Source organism: Scophthalmus maximus, chromosome 9, assembly GCF_022379125.1.
Source record: "Scophthalmus maximus strain ysfricsl-2021 chromosome 9, ASM2237912v1, whole genome shotgun sequence".
In the NCBI taxonomy this organism is placed as follows: domain Eukaryota; kingdom Metazoa; phylum Chordata; class Actinopteri; order Pleuronectiformes; family Scophthalmidae; genus Scophthalmus; species Scophthalmus maximus.
Genome location: NC_061523.1, coordinates 11,950,499 through 11,970,090, shown reverse-complemented (window position 1 = coordinate 11,970,090; position 19,592 = coordinate 11,950,499). Strand labels below are relative to the sequence as shown.

At 44.8% G+C, this 19,592-nt stretch overlaps 1 protein-coding gene across 2 annotated transcripts; it reads left to right on the top strand.

Annotated features, from left to right (window-relative positions):
- The first annotated feature begins 966 nt into the window (after positions 1-966).
- LOC118319099 (ras-GEF domain-containing family member 1C) lies at positions 967-19,572 on the top strand. Of its 2 annotated transcripts, none has more exons than XM_035649202.2 (14): positions 967-1,369; positions 11,641-11,856; positions 12,112-12,177; positions 12,429-12,566; positions 13,878-14,099; positions 15,207-15,281; positions 15,899-15,997; positions 16,539-16,641; positions 16,732-16,811; positions 16,907-17,002; positions 17,115-17,210; positions 17,292-17,415; positions 17,514-17,586; positions 17,676-19,572. In XM_035649202.2, the coding sequence occupies exons 2-14, from the start codon at positions 11,647-11,649 to the stop codon at positions 17,698-17,700; spliced, it is 1,407 nt and encodes a 468-aa protein (XP_035505095.1). In that variant the 5' UTR covers positions 967-1,369; positions 11,641-11,646; the 3' UTR covers positions 17,701-19,572. The 2 variants fall into 2 exon arrangements, with proteins under 2 accessions (XP_035505095.1, XP_035505094.1); XM_035649201.2 differs by having other exon boundaries at positions 968-1,369; positions 12,055-12,177.
- Positions 19,573-19,592: the final 20 nt, after the last annotated feature.

Below are 19,592 nucleotides of genomic sequence, written 5' to 3'. Positions count from 1 at the left end.
CTGCGAACACCCCGCTCTCTTAACCCATCATGCCAGCGTCTCATCTCCACTCAGTGGGAAGATTTGGGACATTCCGTCATTGTGGTTTTTAAATTGGGTTAATGGTTTTAATTAACTCTAAAGCACAGCCTCTGATGACAGAGCCTTATTGCCAGATGTACAAGGGGTCAGGTTTAGGGGGATTTACTCAGGCCATGTTAATGGAAGAAGGGTTGCCTCAGGATTACCAATAAAAAGAGAGCTCATTGTTCTATAGTTCTATATACAGTTCACAGAACTGATCATCGTAGTTAAATAGAGGGAGGTCCAAAAGAGTCAGACCACTGTACTGTGAAAACTTCTGTCAGGTGAAACAGGGCTACAATGGTTGAGTCCTGTTAAATGACTGAATCAGCGGAGCTCTGGGACTGGTGTATATGTGTATGTGTGTGTGTGTGTGTGTGGATACAGTAGAAAGACAGAGACATTCTGCCCAGAGCAGCATGAAATGTATACAACCGGAAATTAGTTTTACCTTCAAAATAAAATACAATAATGTGCAATCACAACAGTGTTTTTCGACTCTCGGTGGTCAATCTTGGATCACCTACAGGACAAACCAACGATATTTTAAATTGGTACTGCATTGATCTAATTTTAATAAGTTTCTATCATAATTACAGATTATTCTGTGCTAAAATTGAGGATAATCATTTCTAAATCATGATTCATGTGTTAATGTTTCAGACAAGATTCGGGGGGGGGGGGGGTTTGACTATGTGAATCCATGTGCAAAGCTCATTCTAGAGACCCAAAGATGTTGAAAATGTCCTCTTGGTCTGGGGCAGTAGAAATGCTCCGAGTAATCCAGGTGTGCTTCGACTACCACCACAAGAATGCAAACGCCTCTTCCTAGCCTAAATTGGCATCTTATTTTGATAAATCACAAACCGGAAGTGTCCCAATTTCCGCTGACTTGACCGAGGTGTGAGTAGTTCCCTCTCCTCTCCTCTCCTCCGGCTCACTTGCGCCGTAGTCGTGTGGATGTGCCGCGCGCTCCGCCGTGTCTCCGTGGCGCAGGACAGGACGGTCGCCACGCCTTCAGGGACGCACCTCTCCACGGCGTCAGCTCCCAGCCCGCGTCCGCCGCTCACCGGTGGAAACCCTGTCCACGGCGAGGACATTCAACAGGACCCTGTCGCCGGACATTTCCCTCCACTGACACCGACCAGGCTGCGCATCTGGACGTCCACTTCTCCCACTGATGCCAGTTGGACAGGCTCTTTTGTAGACGCTGATTCAATATTTGGGAAATATCCGGAGCGGCAGTTTGATCGATTTGGCCTCGGATACAAGTCGGATCGAAGATGGGGATCAAAGTGTAGTGCTGGTAAGTAGCGCGTTAGAGCAAGGTTACTCCACTACTGGATCAGCATATTCAGATTGCGCTCACGCCCACAGCCCGTGAGATTGCGCGTGTCGTCACAGTAGGAACTTTTACTATCGCAGCAGTGATGGTGACATCATAATATGTGACCGTGTCGGAGATCGTGAACGCATCACGGTCTGATCGAGGCGTGAGTCAGCGGCGTGCGGCTCCGTTTAAAAGGGCGTGTGAGCGGATCCAGCTCATTTCATCTCAGGAGCCTGGAGTCACTGCGTCTTTATGCCTCTGACACATTTACAGAGGACGAGATGCGTCGACAGGTGATGCATGTGACACAAACAGAGACAGTGGCCACCGAACACGTGTCACGTGGTACAAGTCGTGGACCGGGACTGGGTGTGATGAAGCTTATCTCGTCCTGTGTAATTATTAACGTGTCTTAACGTGGGAGCAAAGACTCTCTGTAAACTGTAGCTGCTTGTTTACCCTCAAACACTCCCCCTGGCTCTCTTCATCAAGCCCGCACCCCTGCATTCGTCATTGTCCTCTCCTTTTCAGGTGTTGATATTTGAACTCTGGTTTTCCTTGGAATGAAAGCAATCTGCATCGTTCCACTGCAAGGCACCCAAGAGGCGGTGATCAGCCTCCTCGGCCTGTAGGGCGATGTAGCAGCTTGCACAGCTTCACCAAAACGAACCAAACGGATTGGTTATCGGCCTCTTGCAGCGTGCTGCAAGGTGCATGGAAGCCAGACCAGCTGTGTCAGAAACCAGTTAGGTGAGGAGGAATTCCAAGCCGGGGTTGTTGACACGACCAGTTAGGGCACCTCTGCTCCCACACCCTCATCCAGGCCGCACCCCCCGGCCTCCCCTCCTGTACTGAAGCACTGGAGTGGGGGGCATCACGTTTCGTGACTGTGCTCTCTCAGCATGGAGCCCGGCTTATATTTGTCATTACCCCCCCCCCCCCCCATCCCTCTGTTTAGGTTGCAACCCTGGGAAATGTGTATTTGCTCACTCTCTCTCACCTAAAGTGGTAAAATGCTGTAACTCAGTAGCCGGATCCTCTCCAGTCTTGCCTGTCGCCTACTCTGGATGCGAAAAAGGGAATTATTTTGAGCCTGTAGCATTATGAGCACCTCCTGACTTGGTCAAGACCCTGTGCATCCTCGGGGTTCACCTCTGTAGTCGAGCTTGTCGTTGCTGAGCCCATGAAGCCGATAGCCGGCCCTTGGTGATATCATGGTTTTGAGTTGAAATGACAGCCTTTGTACAGTCGGCGCAGGTTGAGCTGACATGAGTCAACGGAGCAGGGATCTGACAGAAGCGTCCGGTAACAAGTCTGCAGGTACAGACTCAGACCACGGCACATGTTCCCTCCAATTCAGGCCGAGTCTGCAGAGAATAACAGGTGTGCTGTAAATGAGGCCATCGTTTGGTTTGATGTGAGACCGAGAGGCAAGTTCCCAGAGTGCGAGGCCAGTCGGTGTGTGTGTGCGTGTGTGTGTGTGTGTGTGTGTGTGTGTGTGTGTGTGTGTGTGTGTGTGTGTGAGGATTCATCGATCACATGCTACTCTATACAGACATGACAGATTTCCACTCCTGCCTTGTGGTGGAACAGTCAAAACAGGAATCCACTACAACATCCTACTGTCAAACACAATATTCCAGTTTAAAAACGTGTTGTTTTTAGCTGGAAGAGAATTGAGACTCACCCCCCACCATCCTCCTGTGTTGGTTGGATGAGTGAACCATCAGTCAGCGGAGAGTGAAATTGTTTTGTTCCCCTTCTTTCTTTCTTTTTCTTTTTGCTGAAGCTACGAGACATTGTCAATTCAGAGAAATTACACAACAATAAAATGGGTCAAATTATAAATAGTAGAAAATAGACGCCTGTACGTAGGAAAACACTTCCCCTTATACATATTCTTTTTTTAGTGACAGATTATCTTAATATCACTGTGTAATATATGGGAATTTTCCCATTTAGCATAACCACACTTGAGAAAATTCCTCCACTATCACTAGACAGTCAAGTATATTTGGTTTTTTTTCTCCAGCTCACATAAGCAGCCCCTCAGCTTATAGCAGGTCCTTGGTTTAAAAGGGACAGAGCGTTCCAACGGCCCATTTTACCTGACAGGCCTTTGGGTGTCCTTTGGCTAAACTGCAGTTTTGCACAAAGACAGCGATGATGAGTGTGGTTTCGCTGACAGGCCCGAGGGGGACGGGGGTTCACGAGTGGGACTGCTCGGTCTCAGCTGGCTGCTCTGTCATGGGAGACAAGACAGAGAAAGAGAGAGGAAGGGTTTGGATCAAGGAATTGTGATGGAATAAAAGAGGGACAGTGGGCCGGGGCTGTCACAGAGGGGACTCAACAGGCATCTAATTAGCTCCCAACAGCAGCCTTGACTCCATGGAAACACCGTGGGCTCTCCAGAGCTGGTCTTAGCTGCCTCCACATGGCCTGCATGCCGTCATATGGTGCAGCTATCGATCGTCTGTGAGTATGGATTGGCTGGGTCCAAAAAGTAATGGTATATGATTAGATCCGCGGTGGGTTCAATAAACCACCGGAGTAGGCCTATAGATTACCCCCGTCAGATACAAGTAATTCAATCAGCCTGATCAGGTGAACAGAGTTTGTGTCAACGTATTTGGTTTACCAGGCAGAAGGAGCCTCTGCACACGCCGGAGTAATGAAGTAACAGATGTGTCTCCAGCTTGTAAATGAAGACGTTTCCAAACAAAGCTCAGTGAAATGAGCTATTAAAGTAATTTAATCAGGATCAGCATCGTAGTATGGGGTCGTATTATACGTCAAGATGTTGTTTGGTATTGACCCAACAAGTGTCTGAAAAAGTATCAACTGCTCTCGAGTCGCAAGTGTTTGTTTAGATTCACACATTTCCTTTATTTTATTTCAGAAATCATTAAAAATGAGACTTGAAATCTCTTGAAATTCCAAATATAAATATCTGTCTGTCTCAAATCATATCAAACTACATAAGGCATGAGTCCGAGTGCAGTCCCCCTAGTACTTTGGCATCAAACATTAGCAGGGACACACTGTGTGGCCTTTGACACCTGTTGCAATTAGTAAATAGACAGGAAAAATTAACAGGAATTGATTTATTATTTTATTTTTCATTATTATTATTATTATTTTATTATATCAGCCTTCCTTTCTGGATGCTCTTAATCACTCTGCTCTGTTTGTCCTTTCCACATTCTTCCACTCACTTGTTGAGATGGTAATTTCTCATAAGTGACACTTAAGGCAAAATTATGCATGTTTAGGACAAAATGAGACTCTCTCATGTCCAATTCTCCTACAATGAGCATGCAATCAATTGTTGGTTGTAAACTGGAATATTATGAATAATGCATGACTGTTTTTTTAAGCATTATGACCATTGTGAATGACAGATTTAGGCCACTCAAGGCTCAAATGTGCTCTCTAAGAGCCAATCTCTGCGCAGCTCCAATTATCTCTCAGCAAACATGTTAGGCTGCCCAGACCCATCACGTGTCAGAGACCTTCAGTTCATTTTAGTGCAACATATTAATCCCTGCCAAATTAGTGAAATAGATTCAGAAGTGTATTTTTCATACACACATGGAGCGGTGTGGAAGTGGAGTGAGTGGTAAAGGTGCTCAACCTTTAGAGTCGGTCTCTAAAGCACAGACCTTCTCTCAGGCTGGCGCTTTTGTGCAGTGCTGATCTTTATTCTATCTAAATGTAAATTTTTTTGCAAAGTAATAGTTTGACTTGAAATGTGGGGCATTTAAAGTCTCTCGCATAACATAGTGTATAGTCTTTGCATCTTTTCTTAATTGCATTTTTTGGTGCAAGATACTGGCAAAAATTGCTGAAGTGCAGCCCCACCTCTTGAAGAACAGTAGAGATGTTTTTAAAAATGAACTCTCATGAAAATTTCTGGGTGCAATTTTTGCCAGTGAGTTTGCATTCACATATGAAGAATTATGCAGCAGAAGACTGTCCCAGCCAGACATGTTCACACCAACAGGGAAATATCCAGAACATTCTGTGGCATCTTGGTAGAGCAGCAGGAGGCAGGACGTGACGATAATTCCGCTGCAGAAAGTTGTGTTTGTGTTCACCATCCTCAACACGCCCACTTGCTCACTATGATTTTCTTGCTGTATTGTCACATGGGTTCACGCTGACATTTTCCAGAAATCTTACAAAGGGTCTGGCAGGAAATGTTCCGGAAAATGTCCGTTGCTACATTTGTGGACATTTGCGTTCTCACATACAGCCCTTCTGGAGAGGTGCATGTCTGAAAGCAGCTCAGGACAGATAGTTGTTTTCACAGTGAAGGAATGACTTCATTTGGACTCAGATACACCCTGACTTCCTCAGCCCTTTTTTTTGCAAGCATGTACTCAAACCCATACATGCACACAGCTGTGTCCAAACTCGCTCAGGAATGAGGAGGTCGACACACGTGCACGGGGTGTGTTCGTGGAGGAGAATTTCCCTGAGCTTTACATTGGGACTGATGGAGCTGGTGAGTGTGGAACAGGTGCCCCGGATGGTGCTGGGACCTGGCTCAGACAGTACAGGGGCATTCTAACAAGAGGGATTAGGGGAGTGTGTCCCTGTTGAGCCCAGAGTGCGATTCCCAACCTCGGTCGGCCTCATAGCACAGAGAGAGGCTGGGGAATGGGTGGGGAGCCGGAATGCCTCGACTGTAACTCAATCCTGTGTTTTGCTGTTGTGTGGGTGCAAGTGTGTATGCATGTGTTCTTTTTTTCCCCCCAAGACACAATGAAGTCATTTGTTTTCATATCCACTCCTCTCCGAAAACACACACGCCATTAACCAACAATAGTACGCTGGTTTGATTTCGTCGTGAAGCGTGTTTGGTGACATATGTGTGGTATTTTGCTCTCTCTCTGTTGTCAGTGGTGCCAAACAGTCACCGTGCAGCTAAGCAGCCAGATTGGCCCTTGTACCTCGGCATTCAGTCTGGGCGCCAGTACACTTTTGGGCTCCTGTAGAGACTGGGGATGATGGTAGGGGCAGAGGGCCAAAGGCTTCCCATGCCAGCAGCTCCCACTGGGACAGCAGGCTGCTACAGGGCCATCTGTGCCGGTGTCCTGACTGGGTTTATAGAAAAGTAGGGCGTGGAGAAGAACGTTAAGAAGGAGGGAGGAATTGAGGGGGCATGTGGGAGTAGAAGGCGATTGAGAGGCTGGATGACAAAGAGGTGTTCACTTCCTTTTAAGCCCATGCCGTCTTGACGGTACTTTATTGTTTCTGTGCTTCCATCATTTTAGCTTTCAAAGAATACTGTGGAAAAATTTAGGCCAGAGCTGCAATACTCAGAGGCACACAAAACAGTGTCAGGACCAAAAATACACAGGGATCTGCTTTTTTAGAGCACAGTTCTAAAATAGATGAGGAGTTGGAATTTGTTAAGTGTTCAAGGAGTGAACATGTGGGTCCTAAATTAGGCAGAAAGTGTATGTAAATGTGTTGGTGGGGGGCGGGGGCTGGGAAGTCTGCAAAGTAAAATTGGAGTTTAGTGAGTCTGGCAGGAGGCGAGTTTAACATTCAGAGACTCTAGACTGTGCACACTACCCTGGGGGTGGGTATCACCTGCTCACCCCCCTTTCACAGCTCCACCTTTCTCTTAATCTTTGCCATCTTATTCCTCTACTCATCACATCCCCAAGCAATGTAGGAGACGCAGCTTTTACCTCTTTCGTCTTTTTTTATCCTCTTTCAACTGTGATCTTTAACCAGGAAGCAACTAAGTAAACAAAACTGAATGTTGCAGCAATACCCATGCAGGCTATTTGCAATGTGGTCACTGGTGATGATGTGCTGCTAATCTAAGAATAGCATTGCATCACGCCTTGAGGTACAATCACTCTTGGTTTGTTGCGCCATACCGATATAGCATATCCTTTCTGTGAAAACAAATGTGTTCCATCAATCATACATATGCTGTCCTATCCCACGAGAGCCTAACAAAGAGTGCATGAATTCCAAAATACTGTAAAATATATCACAATAAATTAAATCATTTTATATTGTGACATTTCCTGGGATTCAATAGGGCAGCAGGTTACAAGCCTCCATTCTCTATATTTGATCTTTTCACCCAACAGCACACCTGATTAAGCTTGACATCAAAAAAATATCAACCCCCTTATCTGTTGGATAAGGTCTGCTTGTGCGGAAATAGATCCAATTGGCCTTTGTGTATCAGCCTGGGGACATGAAAACGTTGAAAATGATTGTGTGCGACTTTTTTGAGTTTGAGGAAGAATGGCACTGGGCAAAGATAAAAAACCAAATGCAGTATAGGTTGGTGAAATAGTTCGGGTAGAGTTTGGGTGTTAGAAAGACCGGACGATTTACCATCAGTACTTCATTTCATTTTTTGTATCCCAATGAAAGGATCCAGTCTATTACTGTAAAGTCACTATAAGAGGCATGTGGATCTTTAACATTAATTTGGGGTGAGGATGAATCCACAGGGCAAGCGTTGTCAATGAATCTGAGTCAGCTGTGAAGGTCTAACTGGATCTTTTAAAGTCTTTTTCTTGAAGACTTTTTTAAAAAGTCCCCAGCTGCAGACAAAGCTGATGTAGCAGCAGAGCATGATTACAATAGGAACCTCAGAGTGACTTTGGGTGCCAACAAAGCTGCTAGTGTAGTCCATCCACCCCTTACCAAGGAACCGTAACCCTTGATCTTTGACCCTTAACCTTTGGTCCTTGACTCAGGTCAGGTCAGACAGTGGTTTTATCTGTTGTGAATAAGCCTCTCTACTCTTAATGGAGGCTGTCTCTAATGCTGATTGTCCTCATCTGTCAACTCCTTAGTGACAGAACGTATTTGTTGCCACTCAAAACACACACACACACACATACACACACACACACACACACACACTCATACAGAAGTGGGTGTGAGTGATGCTATAATTGTGGTGAAACAGGTTATACAGGGATGGTTAGCAGAAAACTGATTGAGGAAGCCTGACAGCTTCAAGCTGCTCAGTTGTGTCAGGAATGCCTTTTTTTGTGTTCATCAACATACACCACACAGACACACATGCATGCCATGCACAGAAGACAGTCGAGCAGTGAAGGGTGCTGATGGAGATTGTGTATCTCTAGACGGTGCCATTCTGTAAATCATCATAGAACAAAGCAGGCGGATCCCCTGATGGCAACGATAACAGCCTGACACAATCACAAGAGAAAACACACACACACACACACATGCTGCAAGGTCCATGAACAATGACACTCCCCGAGCTGTCTAGACGGAGTGCAGGGCTGCCTTTGGCTGACTGCTGGAGATCTCAGAGGGGATTAGAGCACACACCACTACGCTCACCTGTTCTCAGCTACTTGTTTCTCGATTTCATGCAGCGTTGATTCAGTGTGACAAGCACATGGGGAGCTGGGTGTTACACGAGGTACGGAAACAAGATATACATAGAGTTCAGCTTGGGATGACCTCTTGCTTAAGCTGTCGGAGAAAAGGGAGAAAAGATGGGTATTGGCAGTATGGTTGCAAAATGATAAAAGTGGCGGTAAAAATAGTAATGTGTGACATTTTATAAGAGTAGGCATCTGTTTTGCATTTGTGATGCTGTAACAGAGGTGTCACTGAAATGATGGGGGGGAAAACCCAGCAGGAAGATGCAGATTTCCACTTAACAGAGAGACAATGTATGTTTTTAAAGAAGAAATGATTAAATCCTCTTCTTGTAAATGAAACTTGTAATCCACAAGCAATAACACTCACCTTACACTTTATGGTGGCTACAGTTAGTAAACATTTGCAAACCTTATTGTACCGTATATTGATACATCATTGACATCAATCAGTCAGTTTACTCGCTTTCCTTTTAGAGCTTGATGAGGATTTTTGGAGACTGATGCCGATATCAGGGAGTTAAACATTTTCAATAAGTATACAGGACAGAGACGCAGAACTATAATGAAATGATTTATCAGAGCCTGAGAGATGCTGATGGGAGGAGAGGCGAGCTGAGGGGGAGGCAACAGGGAGCAATAAGGAGAGTGAAGATTATCACAAGCGATAGAGGAACTCATTGACAGTGTGAGCACGTAGAATAAAATTCTCAGTCACTCCTGCACATATTTGAATACACACCGAGAGGCAGAGGGGTGTGTGTATGTGTGTGCACTAGATGACTTGCAGATAAACTCCTGGATTTATTCGCACAGTCTCTTCGAGCTGAGCAGACTTTGTCGTCCTGACGGTCCTGACACAAAATACAATTCCTTCCAGTTACCATGAAGCTTACAAAGGTGGTTGCTAGATATTTTTTTTTTTCCATTTCTCTGTTAACCGTGGCATGTTTCCTTTGTGGCAAGGACATCCTAGGCTTTCCCCTATTGGAACCTAATCTAGACAGAGACAATGGGAGGAAAACAGCTGAAACTGCATGTTGAACTGTGAAATACTTTTCAAATGAGGCTCAGTGTTGTTACATCTAATCCTGCAAAAATAAACCCTGTAAAAGTTCAGGACAGTGAGAGACATGAGTATTAATTTATTTGTCTATGCATGGCTAAGTTTTTCTCTATTGGGTATGGCAGCTTTTTGAAACAGCCCAATCAGATGTCCTGAGTATCATCTGCCTGGTTAAACACATCTGTTGGCCCTGTCACAGGTTGTCATAAGTGTATCCCAGTGCAGTGTGCAATTGGGAGCCATGATTATAGCTCTGACGGGCAGAGAAGAAAATGTCGGCCCCCTTTAACCACAACACACATTGTGAGAGATGTGGCCGTGGGTGTCAGTGGTGTAAGTAGACAGGCCGCCCATCCCCCCGCCTTTTGTGTGCCTTTCTCCATGCGTTTGTGTCTAGGTGTGTACAAGTGCATGAATAAGTGCTTGTGTGCAGGGGGACATGGAGAACAAAGGGAAACTGAAGCTCTCTCTCAGGAAACTTGAGACATGAGCTGCTCTTCTGCATGCCAGTGTGTGCTTGACCTTTCACCCCAGGGACACCGGTTTACCGAGGTGGATGGTATAGCCGATGGGTGTGTGTGTTTGTCTGTGTGTGGATGTGGGTGTGTGTGTGTGTGTGTGTGTGTGTGTGTGGGGGGGGGTTCAGGGTTCACCAGAGGATGAAACTATTGCCGCAAAACCCGGTTTCCTCCGGGATAAACTAATGTGGTCATATCATGGAACTGGCATTCTTCGATGTTGTTTTAACTGTTACTGCTGTGAAATGTCATCGTTTTTGTCGTGTTACGGTCTGTGAAGGTAATTCTATGAAACCATGGCAACATTATCATAAAGGAAAGGCTTGTTTTCATCTCTCTTCTGCTTTTCTGATGTCTTGTTGTTCACTATCATCATTAGTGTGTACTGTATATTTGTGTGAGCACATCATGTTGTCTGAGTTACTAACAGCTGGAAGAATTCCAGCGTGTTTACATCAGAAATAACTTCCTGGGTGTTGCTCAAGGTCTCACTGTGAGCATGTCGCTCTGCTGCCCTTCTCGTGACTCCTGCAGGCAGAGCGGCTTTGTGCCGCTGAACTTGCCTGAAGGCGCCCAGAGACTGCACTCGGCCTTGGGGATGATGACTGATTCAGGTAGACATAGTCAGTGGTAGTGGGAGTCTTTTTTTTTTTTTAAATTACAAATTAATGTCAAATTCAGACATAAGAAACCAAAACCTACATAACTGAATTACTATATAATTGCCTTGTACACTATTAAATTCAGTTGAGCCAATATTTCTACTGCCTCGACGCTGCCATTTAAAACTTGTAAATGGGCCGGGCTCTGTAATTTATCAGTTACATGCAGATGGCATCAAGGAGATGATGAGTGATGGGGATAATTGCGCCCTGAGGATCACACTACTCTGTTTCAGTAGTATGCCCACTCTAGCGTACAGTAGCACGGTGAGTGCTCTGCAGTGTTATTCCATTGAGGGAAGGAACATGTTGAATTTTTAAAATGTGCAACCAGAAGCGTTCTTAAAGGCGAAGACAAACAGCACTGGGCAAAGATAGAGGCCACACGATCGCTTTTCGGGGCTACACTAGTCTCCGCAGCGACTGAGTGACCCACATTTTCATTGTCTTCTCTGTCTTGCTGATTTGGGAGATGGGAGGCAGCAAATAAAATTAACTTGTACCACAAAATGCACTTTAGTTTCTATTTCTTAAAACCCAACCTATTTCCTCTTCCTACTGCTGACATTATTATTTTTTCTCTCTGTCTTTTGTGCTATAGACAGGAATGCCCCAGACTGTGTGCTCAGGCATCATGTTCACCACTCCCAGTGGCTTCAGCCCTCATCTGGCCTGTGCTGAGCCTGTGGAGGAGGAGGTGGCCCCACGGGAGGGCCCGGAGCCCGGGGCTTCCCTGGCAGACGGGCCCCCGATCACCTCTGCCTCACTGGACACTCTCATCCAGAATCTAGTGCCAACTGCTGATTACTACCCCGAGGTAAATGATAATTTACCACAGTCCATCAGAAAGTCCATTCGAATTCATAATGGTAATGGCAGTGCTGCCAATTACATTATTATCTACATGTCTCTGTTTAAAGTGAAATTCTGCTTCCTTTAATTATAGTAAACCAGAGTGATTTTATTGATGTAATGGCAGTGTCTGAGCGAATGTCTCCCGCTGTCCTTTTGACAGAAAGCCTATGTGTTTACCTTCTTGCTGAGCGCTCGTCTGTTCATCCCTCCTCCGGAGTTGCTGGCCAGGGTGTGTGAGCTGTGCATCAAACAGCAGCAGCTGGATCAGAGCCCACTCGATACGGTCAGCACCGCGCCACACACACATACGCACAACCTCCTGTGTGCACATGGATGAGCTAATAAACAGGAACCCATGCAAGTGCTGAAAAAGCACACAGACATACTTGTGTTCCTCATGTGAACAATAACCACGGGGGGGGGGGGGGGGGGGGGGGGGGGGGGGGGCAAATTGCTGACTGATTAAAATTAAGTTTTGATGATAGAGTCAAAAATCCAGACTGTGTTAAAGCTCTTTCACTTCTCCAACAACAGGCAAAAGTGCGCAAGTTTGGTCCCAAGATCCTGCAGCTGCTGACGGAGTGGACAGAGACGTTCCCGTCGGACTTCAGGGACGAGAAGATGGTCGGACACCTTAAAGACTTCATCAACAGGATAGCTCCATGTGATGAGGTATACTAAAAACACAGTTACTGTATTCAGACAGACCAGTCGTCTTCACCGAAGACAGGACGACTTTTTTCTGGTTTTGGAAGGATGATAGATTAGCTAGAAAAGAGAGGGGAAAAACAGCTGTGATCATTATGCCATTGTAGCTGAAACAAAATGTAATTATCACCACTACCACTGTGACTGGGCGGTGGAAGGAGTCAGAGTGTCAGTGTAGGGTGAGTGGCCACGGCTCCGTGTTACACAATCTTATATCACAGGAGGGCAGAGAGGAAGGAAGGATGCTAGAGGAGTGGATCTTTCTGCAGCCTTGAGGGAAAATAGAGGGAGGGAGATGGATGGGGAAAATGGGGGGATGGGATACAGGGACACAGGGAGCAGAGGAGAAGGTGGAGGAGGAGTCCGAGAGGAAGACTTGTAAGAATGGAGGGAGGTGAAGAGAGGACAGAAAGAAGGGAAGGGCAGGTGTTGATGAATGTGCTGCTATTTGCAGCTGGCCGCCTACGGTATGGGTGTGTGTGTACGTGTGTGTACGTGTGTGTCCATACATGTGGCTCATTTGTGCGACAGACTGACCTCAGAGCCTCTGTGACCAGTCATGTGGAGGGAGGTTCACAGAAACACACATTCCTGGACACACAGCACATCGCAGCTGTTGTGTGAAAGCCTAGAAAAATTTGATTTTTATTCAATTAGCAGAATTACATCGTACTCTTGATCCTTGAGCTCATCAAATCCTTTTCAAACATCATTACATGGTGTCAAAATGAATTTTCTTTGTGATGAAAATAAGGATATTGTTTTTAAATCTTAATGTTTTGAGGTTAAAGGTTTTCACCAAACCAGCCACACAGTGATGCAGTTAATGAAGTACAGATTTACAAATATAAAGAGTAAATAAATGGCCTGTAGATTATTTATTCTCAGGAGCTCTCGGGTCCTCACACACAGTGCATAAATACAGACAAATAATCTAAACAAAAAAAGATATCGAACTAAACCGATAAAATAAGACCAGAGCTGGAGAGCAAACTATATTTATAAAAGTCAGTAACAATAGTAACTTTGTGCTGGTTATTAAATAAACATTAGTGATATTGGGTTTTTCTTCAGGGAGAAGACTGCTCTGCATCCTTTGCCAATAACCATTTATTATTGACTAATATTCATAACTATAACAAAGAAAGCATACTTTGGAAACAAACCCAGAAGTTATTTTGATTCGTGTTGATCTGTAGACTGATCTATGTGGCATTAATACATTATTCATTAAAATTGTTATTGACAGCACCTCTCTGCCCCTCTCCTTGGCAGGCGTACTGGAAAACCCTGAACCAAGTGCTGCAGAAGCTCAGCCAGAGGCTGGCCCAGATGAGCCAGGGGGAAGAGAGCATCGTCAAGGTCTCCCTCAACGCTTCCTCCATCTCTGACAAGCTGGTGGCCTTCAAGACCAAGCCCCCGCCCATCCAGAAGGACATGCTCTCCATCTGCAACGACCCATACACGCTGGCACAGCAGCTCACCCACGTGGAGCTGGTGAGGAGAAGGGGAGGGAGGGAAGTGTGGGTTAGGAAGAGGTCAGGGTAAGAGATCATGGCAGGGATGCACGAGGAGGAGGGGAAAGGATGTTTATTGGGAGGGGGGCTGAGAATGCTGAATGCATGGGTGGAGATTTAGTCTGTCGAGGACGTAAACATGGGATAAGAGACATCAGAGTAGGAGATGGATAGAAATGGAACAGGTATGAGGGAGATAAAAAGGCATCTGAAGGAACAAAGGAAAGATGCCGGGAGGTGTAACAGCAAACTAAAACTGGCAGACACACTTAACACTGTGATCTTGTACTTGCGTTTTTAAGATGGCTGTAGCTTATTGTTTTTCACCCAGTTTAACAGAAACAAGAACAAAGGGAATAAAGCAATGAAACATACATGAACAAAAGGATCTCTGCAATGTCCCTCACATCGCATGCATAGTGCCTTTAGTCTATTCATGTGTGTGTTTATGTGAGCACGTGTATCTCGGGGTGGTATTGTCTGTGTGTGTGTGTGTGTGTGTGTGTGTGTGTGTGTGTGTGTGTGTGCGTGTGTGTGTGTGCGTGTGTGCGCGCGCCTGACTAAGCTTGTACCCTTGTCTGAGCGGTGACATCACCCCAGAAGTCAGTGATGTGCCTGGGGCTTTAAACAAAGGGGATAAAACCAGTGTGGATATATGTGACCTGACAGCCTCACACTCTGGCACACACACATACGCGTGCACACACATACACACACACACACACAAAAGGAGAGAGGAAGACAGACAGGGACGGGGACAGGGTCTATGCTAATTCTGATTAAATAGAATTAGATGCCATTTGTGTGTGTGTGTGTGTGTGTGTGTGTGTGTGTGTGTGTGTGTGTGTGTGTGTGTGTGTGTGTGATTGTAGTTGTTTGATTATATCACATGGGTATAATGAGTCATTTGCACTTGTTGTCTCTTAATAGAAGTGAATATTGTCACTCTGAGGAAATATGATTCCAATGAGTCACATCGATGAGTCATTACTTCCCTTTATTGATTGTCCTCCATTACTGAAATGAAAGAGTTATTAATGGTACAACCCCCCATTGGTGTGTGTGTGTGTCTGTTTATGTTTTCCAGGAACATTTGAGGCATATCGGGCCAGAGGAGTTTGTCCAAGCCTTTGTTCAGAAGGACCCGCTAGATGGAACACAGGTAAAATGGTATTTCTCTTAATAGCCACTCTCTTTGTGCGATTATTATTCAGGAGAAAATCATTTGGATATACAAAATGTGCCCCAAGGCCCCCCAAAAAAGATTAATCCTGGCATATAAAGCTTTGTATATTGTTTTGTCAAAGATCTGATCAGGATTTGCGTCTTAAGGGGCCGAATAGAGGTCAGGGGACCAAAAAGTCACAAACAGCACAGCTTTATCACAAGCCGTGGCAGGCACAGGCACGAGTGGTACATCCACCCTCTCTGTAAAACTGTCCAATGCTTCCACTCTCTCTTCATCCACTACGTTTTTTTTCCTCATATATCTTCTCTCCATCTGTGCTTCCCCTATGGGTTAGGGTTGGGGGAGGTTTCACCTGCTTGCCATCGCTCATGTTATGTCCACTCCGAATTCGCAGTCTTTGTCATTAACACTCATATCGGGGGTCATCTTGTAGAGGGGAAGCGAATTAGGAACAGGGGAATTCCCTATGGTAACGTCTTGTATTTGTGTGTGTGTGTGTGTGTGTGTGTGTGTGGTGTGCGTGCGTGCGTGCGTGCGTGCGTGCGTGCGTGCGTGCGTGTGTGTGTGTGTGTGTGTGTGTGTGTCAATAGCCATGCTTCGGTGACCAGAAGAAGAAAACCTCCAACCTGGAGGCTTATGTCAGGTGGTTCAACCGACTGTGTTACCTGGTAGCTACGGAGATCTGCATGGTGAGTGGCAACTGCAGGTACAGCAGGTGCTCATTTATTCTGACATTTCAGACACACTTAAGGAGAAAATGGCACTAAAGTGTACTCATGCCAGAAAAGAGGAGAGTAAAAAGGCTCCAAATCATGAGGAGCACAAAATGGGGCAACCACTGACAAAAAGCTTTTTTATCATGCAGTACACATGAAAATGAATTTGAGGGCGACAGAAAGATGTTCCCTATTCTTGTAAAAAGAGAAATGTATTCATAAAACACACAGCTGGAATCACTGAAACGTCTTTGAATAATTTCAGATTTCAGATAATAATTTCTGGAATAACTTCATACTGTAGAGGTATTTCCTTCTTTTAGACAACCAGAGGGACAGTAGATGATGGCATCTTATGTTACAGAGCACTACTGCCCCCTACTGGTATTGTTGTGTTACTATCCTGCCACTGAGACGGATGGTTTAATATTTTTTCTCTGTATCTATAGAGAGAAGAACATTCACTCTGAAAAATAAATTACATATAAAACAAACTTTCTCTCCTCTTTCGCAGCCGGCAAAGAAAAAACAAAGAGCCCAGGTGATAGAGTTCTTTATCGATGTCGCCAGGGAGTGTTTCAACATTGGAAACTTCAACTCGCTCATGGCCATCATCTGTGAGTCCTAATTTGCAATAGCTGAGAGTATTATCACTGAGAATTCTCCCTTACCTGGGATTAATAATTGAAATTCCCTTCCTCCCTCAGCCGGTATGAACATGAGTCCTGTGTCACGGCTGAAGAAGACTTGGGGCAAAGCCAAGACTGCCAAGTTCTTCATTCTCGAGGTAAACATAATGACACCATTCACTGACTGAGAAGACAGACAGGTGATAATTTGAAGCTGACATTGTTTTTGCTTGTTACTATTTGCTTTTCACAGCATCAGATGGATCCTACGGGAAATTTTTACAACTACAGGACTGCCCTGAGGGGGGCCGCCCATCGCTCTCAGACTGCCAACAGCAACAGAGAGAGGGTAAGGCTTGACACCGCTGCTATTACTCTGAAAGCATGCTGGCATTGATGCTGTCATTTGTTTTCACCTCCATGACAATATTTTCATATCTTTGTTTGCTTTCCCTCCTCAGATTGTAATTCCCTTCTTCAGTCTGCTGATCAAAGACATTTATTTCCTGAATGAAGGTTGTGCCAATCGGCTGCCCAATGGCTACGTCAACTTTGAGGTTAGGCTGCCTCCTTTTTCCTCCTGACCCTGTTGCATTTAACCATCCTATAAAACTTATACTGTAAATTTTGTGTCTTAGAAATTTGTGGAGCTGGCACGGCAAGTCGGGGAATTTATGACATGGAAACAGGTGGAGTGTCCATTTGAGGAGGACAGGGCCATCTTACACTACCTCCACACCGCTCCAATCTTCAGCGAGGACGGTGAGAACCTACCATGTTGTTTTAATCAAAGTTTTTTTATTTATATGTAATTTACCAGCCTTCTTAACCCATCGGTTTCTTCTCTCATTCTTCCCCAGGACTCTACCTTGCATCCTATGAGAGTGAGAGTCCAGAGAACCAGGTAGAGAAGGACAGGTGGAAAGCACTCAGGTGAGGCTTTCAACACAAGTGAAATGAAAGTGGCTTTTAGGCGTAAAAAGATGCACCATCCTTAATCACCATGTATTTCCTCTCCTCAGGTCTAACGTTTTGGGGAAGACATGAAGCGGTGGCGGCAGCTAATAACCCTCCCACCAGCGAGGGAGCGTGTGATCTCACTGCACTAAAATGAACTGTGAAGGAACCTAGCTGGTACTTAGGTGTTTTTCTATGAAGTAATTATGAAAAAGAAACACGATGAACGGGATTCATCAAGAAGAGTGTAAAAGAAAAAAAGAGAGTGAATTGAAAATGTTAAGCTAAAGAAACTGGATCAAAATGCTTTTTGGGGCATATCAGTGATGAGGTACAGTATGTTGGAGAGGAATTCCGCTTCTCCTCCCCCCATCCCCTCGATGTGTGTTTACTCTTTGAAGAAATGTTTACTACTATAGAGAGTACAGTTACAGGGAAAACCACTTTCTAAGATGAAATTCCTACTGATGCTTTTGATGCTTTTCCTCTCCCCCTTTGGTCCTTGTCTACGTATTACATTGAACCTTTTTCCCTTAAGTTGTAATGTACTGTAATGAAACTTACAATGATGTGAAGGGCGCTGGCTAGCCCATATCAACTGTCAGATTTTATAGGTCTACTGAAGGAATGGCGACCGTGTGTACATGTGGAACAACAAAGGATGACATGCATTGAGCATTGTACCCGATCATCTCATGTGTACTTATATGTATGTGAGTGTGTGTGTTCATGCATTCATGTCACTGTCTTGTTTTTGCATGAGAATGACTGGAGAAACCTGTTTGTTGGACATCTCTTCTTGTGAATTTATTTATTATACCTTATGTTGGGACAGTGTTTGACGGGGATTATGAACTGTTTTAAAGAGTGTTTACTCCTTTTAAATGTGTTTTGCCATTAATGCAGGAAAACTACAGTATCGCTTACAGCCAGTCACAGCAGGAGGTGTAGATTGTGACATTTTCCCCCACATCTTTCTGCTCTCCAGGAAGTTTTTCTCTGACTGACATTCAGTTGTCTGATATATTTATGGAGATTTCTGTGCTGACAGATGTATAGTTTTTATTGTAACTTTCCTTTACTGAATATGAAGTCCAATGGCATGCTACGACCAGGATGTTTTTAAATGGGCATTAAGCATTATCTACCTTGTAAAGATCACTGCAGCAACACAAACTTTGTAGTGACGAGGCATTGTTGCATTCTGAAGAAGGACCACGATGAACTGGAGACTTTTCTCCAGCTAAAAGAAGAGAGAGAGAAACGTGTGCCATATGAGTCCCTGGTGGTCATGATAATTCAGGTTCCTCTGACATGAAATGTGTTGTTTATTGTTTTGTGGGGTTGTCACTGAGCTTTGTTTTTGGCAGTTCTGTTGTGGTTCGGGGGCCATTTGTGAGGGTGTGGGGTGGGAGAACAGGAAGGATGAGGGTAAAGGGAGCAGGAATTATGTAATTATATGCTTTTTAAAAAGTCTTATTCAGTTTGCCCTAATTAATTGATGTCAGTGTTTTCTCTTAAGAAGCACCTTTCCCTCTTAATAACAGACCGACTTTAATTCCCCCTCCTCATTTGTCAGCAGACTTGCTCTTCTTGTAACATGTTCCCCAGACAAGTTAAGACTAACGAGAGCCAGAGACGTGATGTCAAACCTTCCATTCGAGGTGGTGACATGTTTTAATAAAACATCGCCTGCTGTTGAACATGTGCTTTCAATGACGGCTGCTTCCAGGACATCAGTTCTGTTCTTTGAAACAATGCACTGCCAAGTCATCTTTTCACACACACATACACACACACTTACACACATCTGTGGGTGCAGTTCAAGGAGTGGCGTATATTGTGTATTTCATGAGGCCAAGCAGACACACCTTTGGCTTCAACGTGACTGAAAAATATGTGACTGGTTCTTTTAAATCCTTTAATAAAAACAAGATCAGCACTTGGTTTTGTTCATGTCAATGCTTGGTTTGATTCATTTC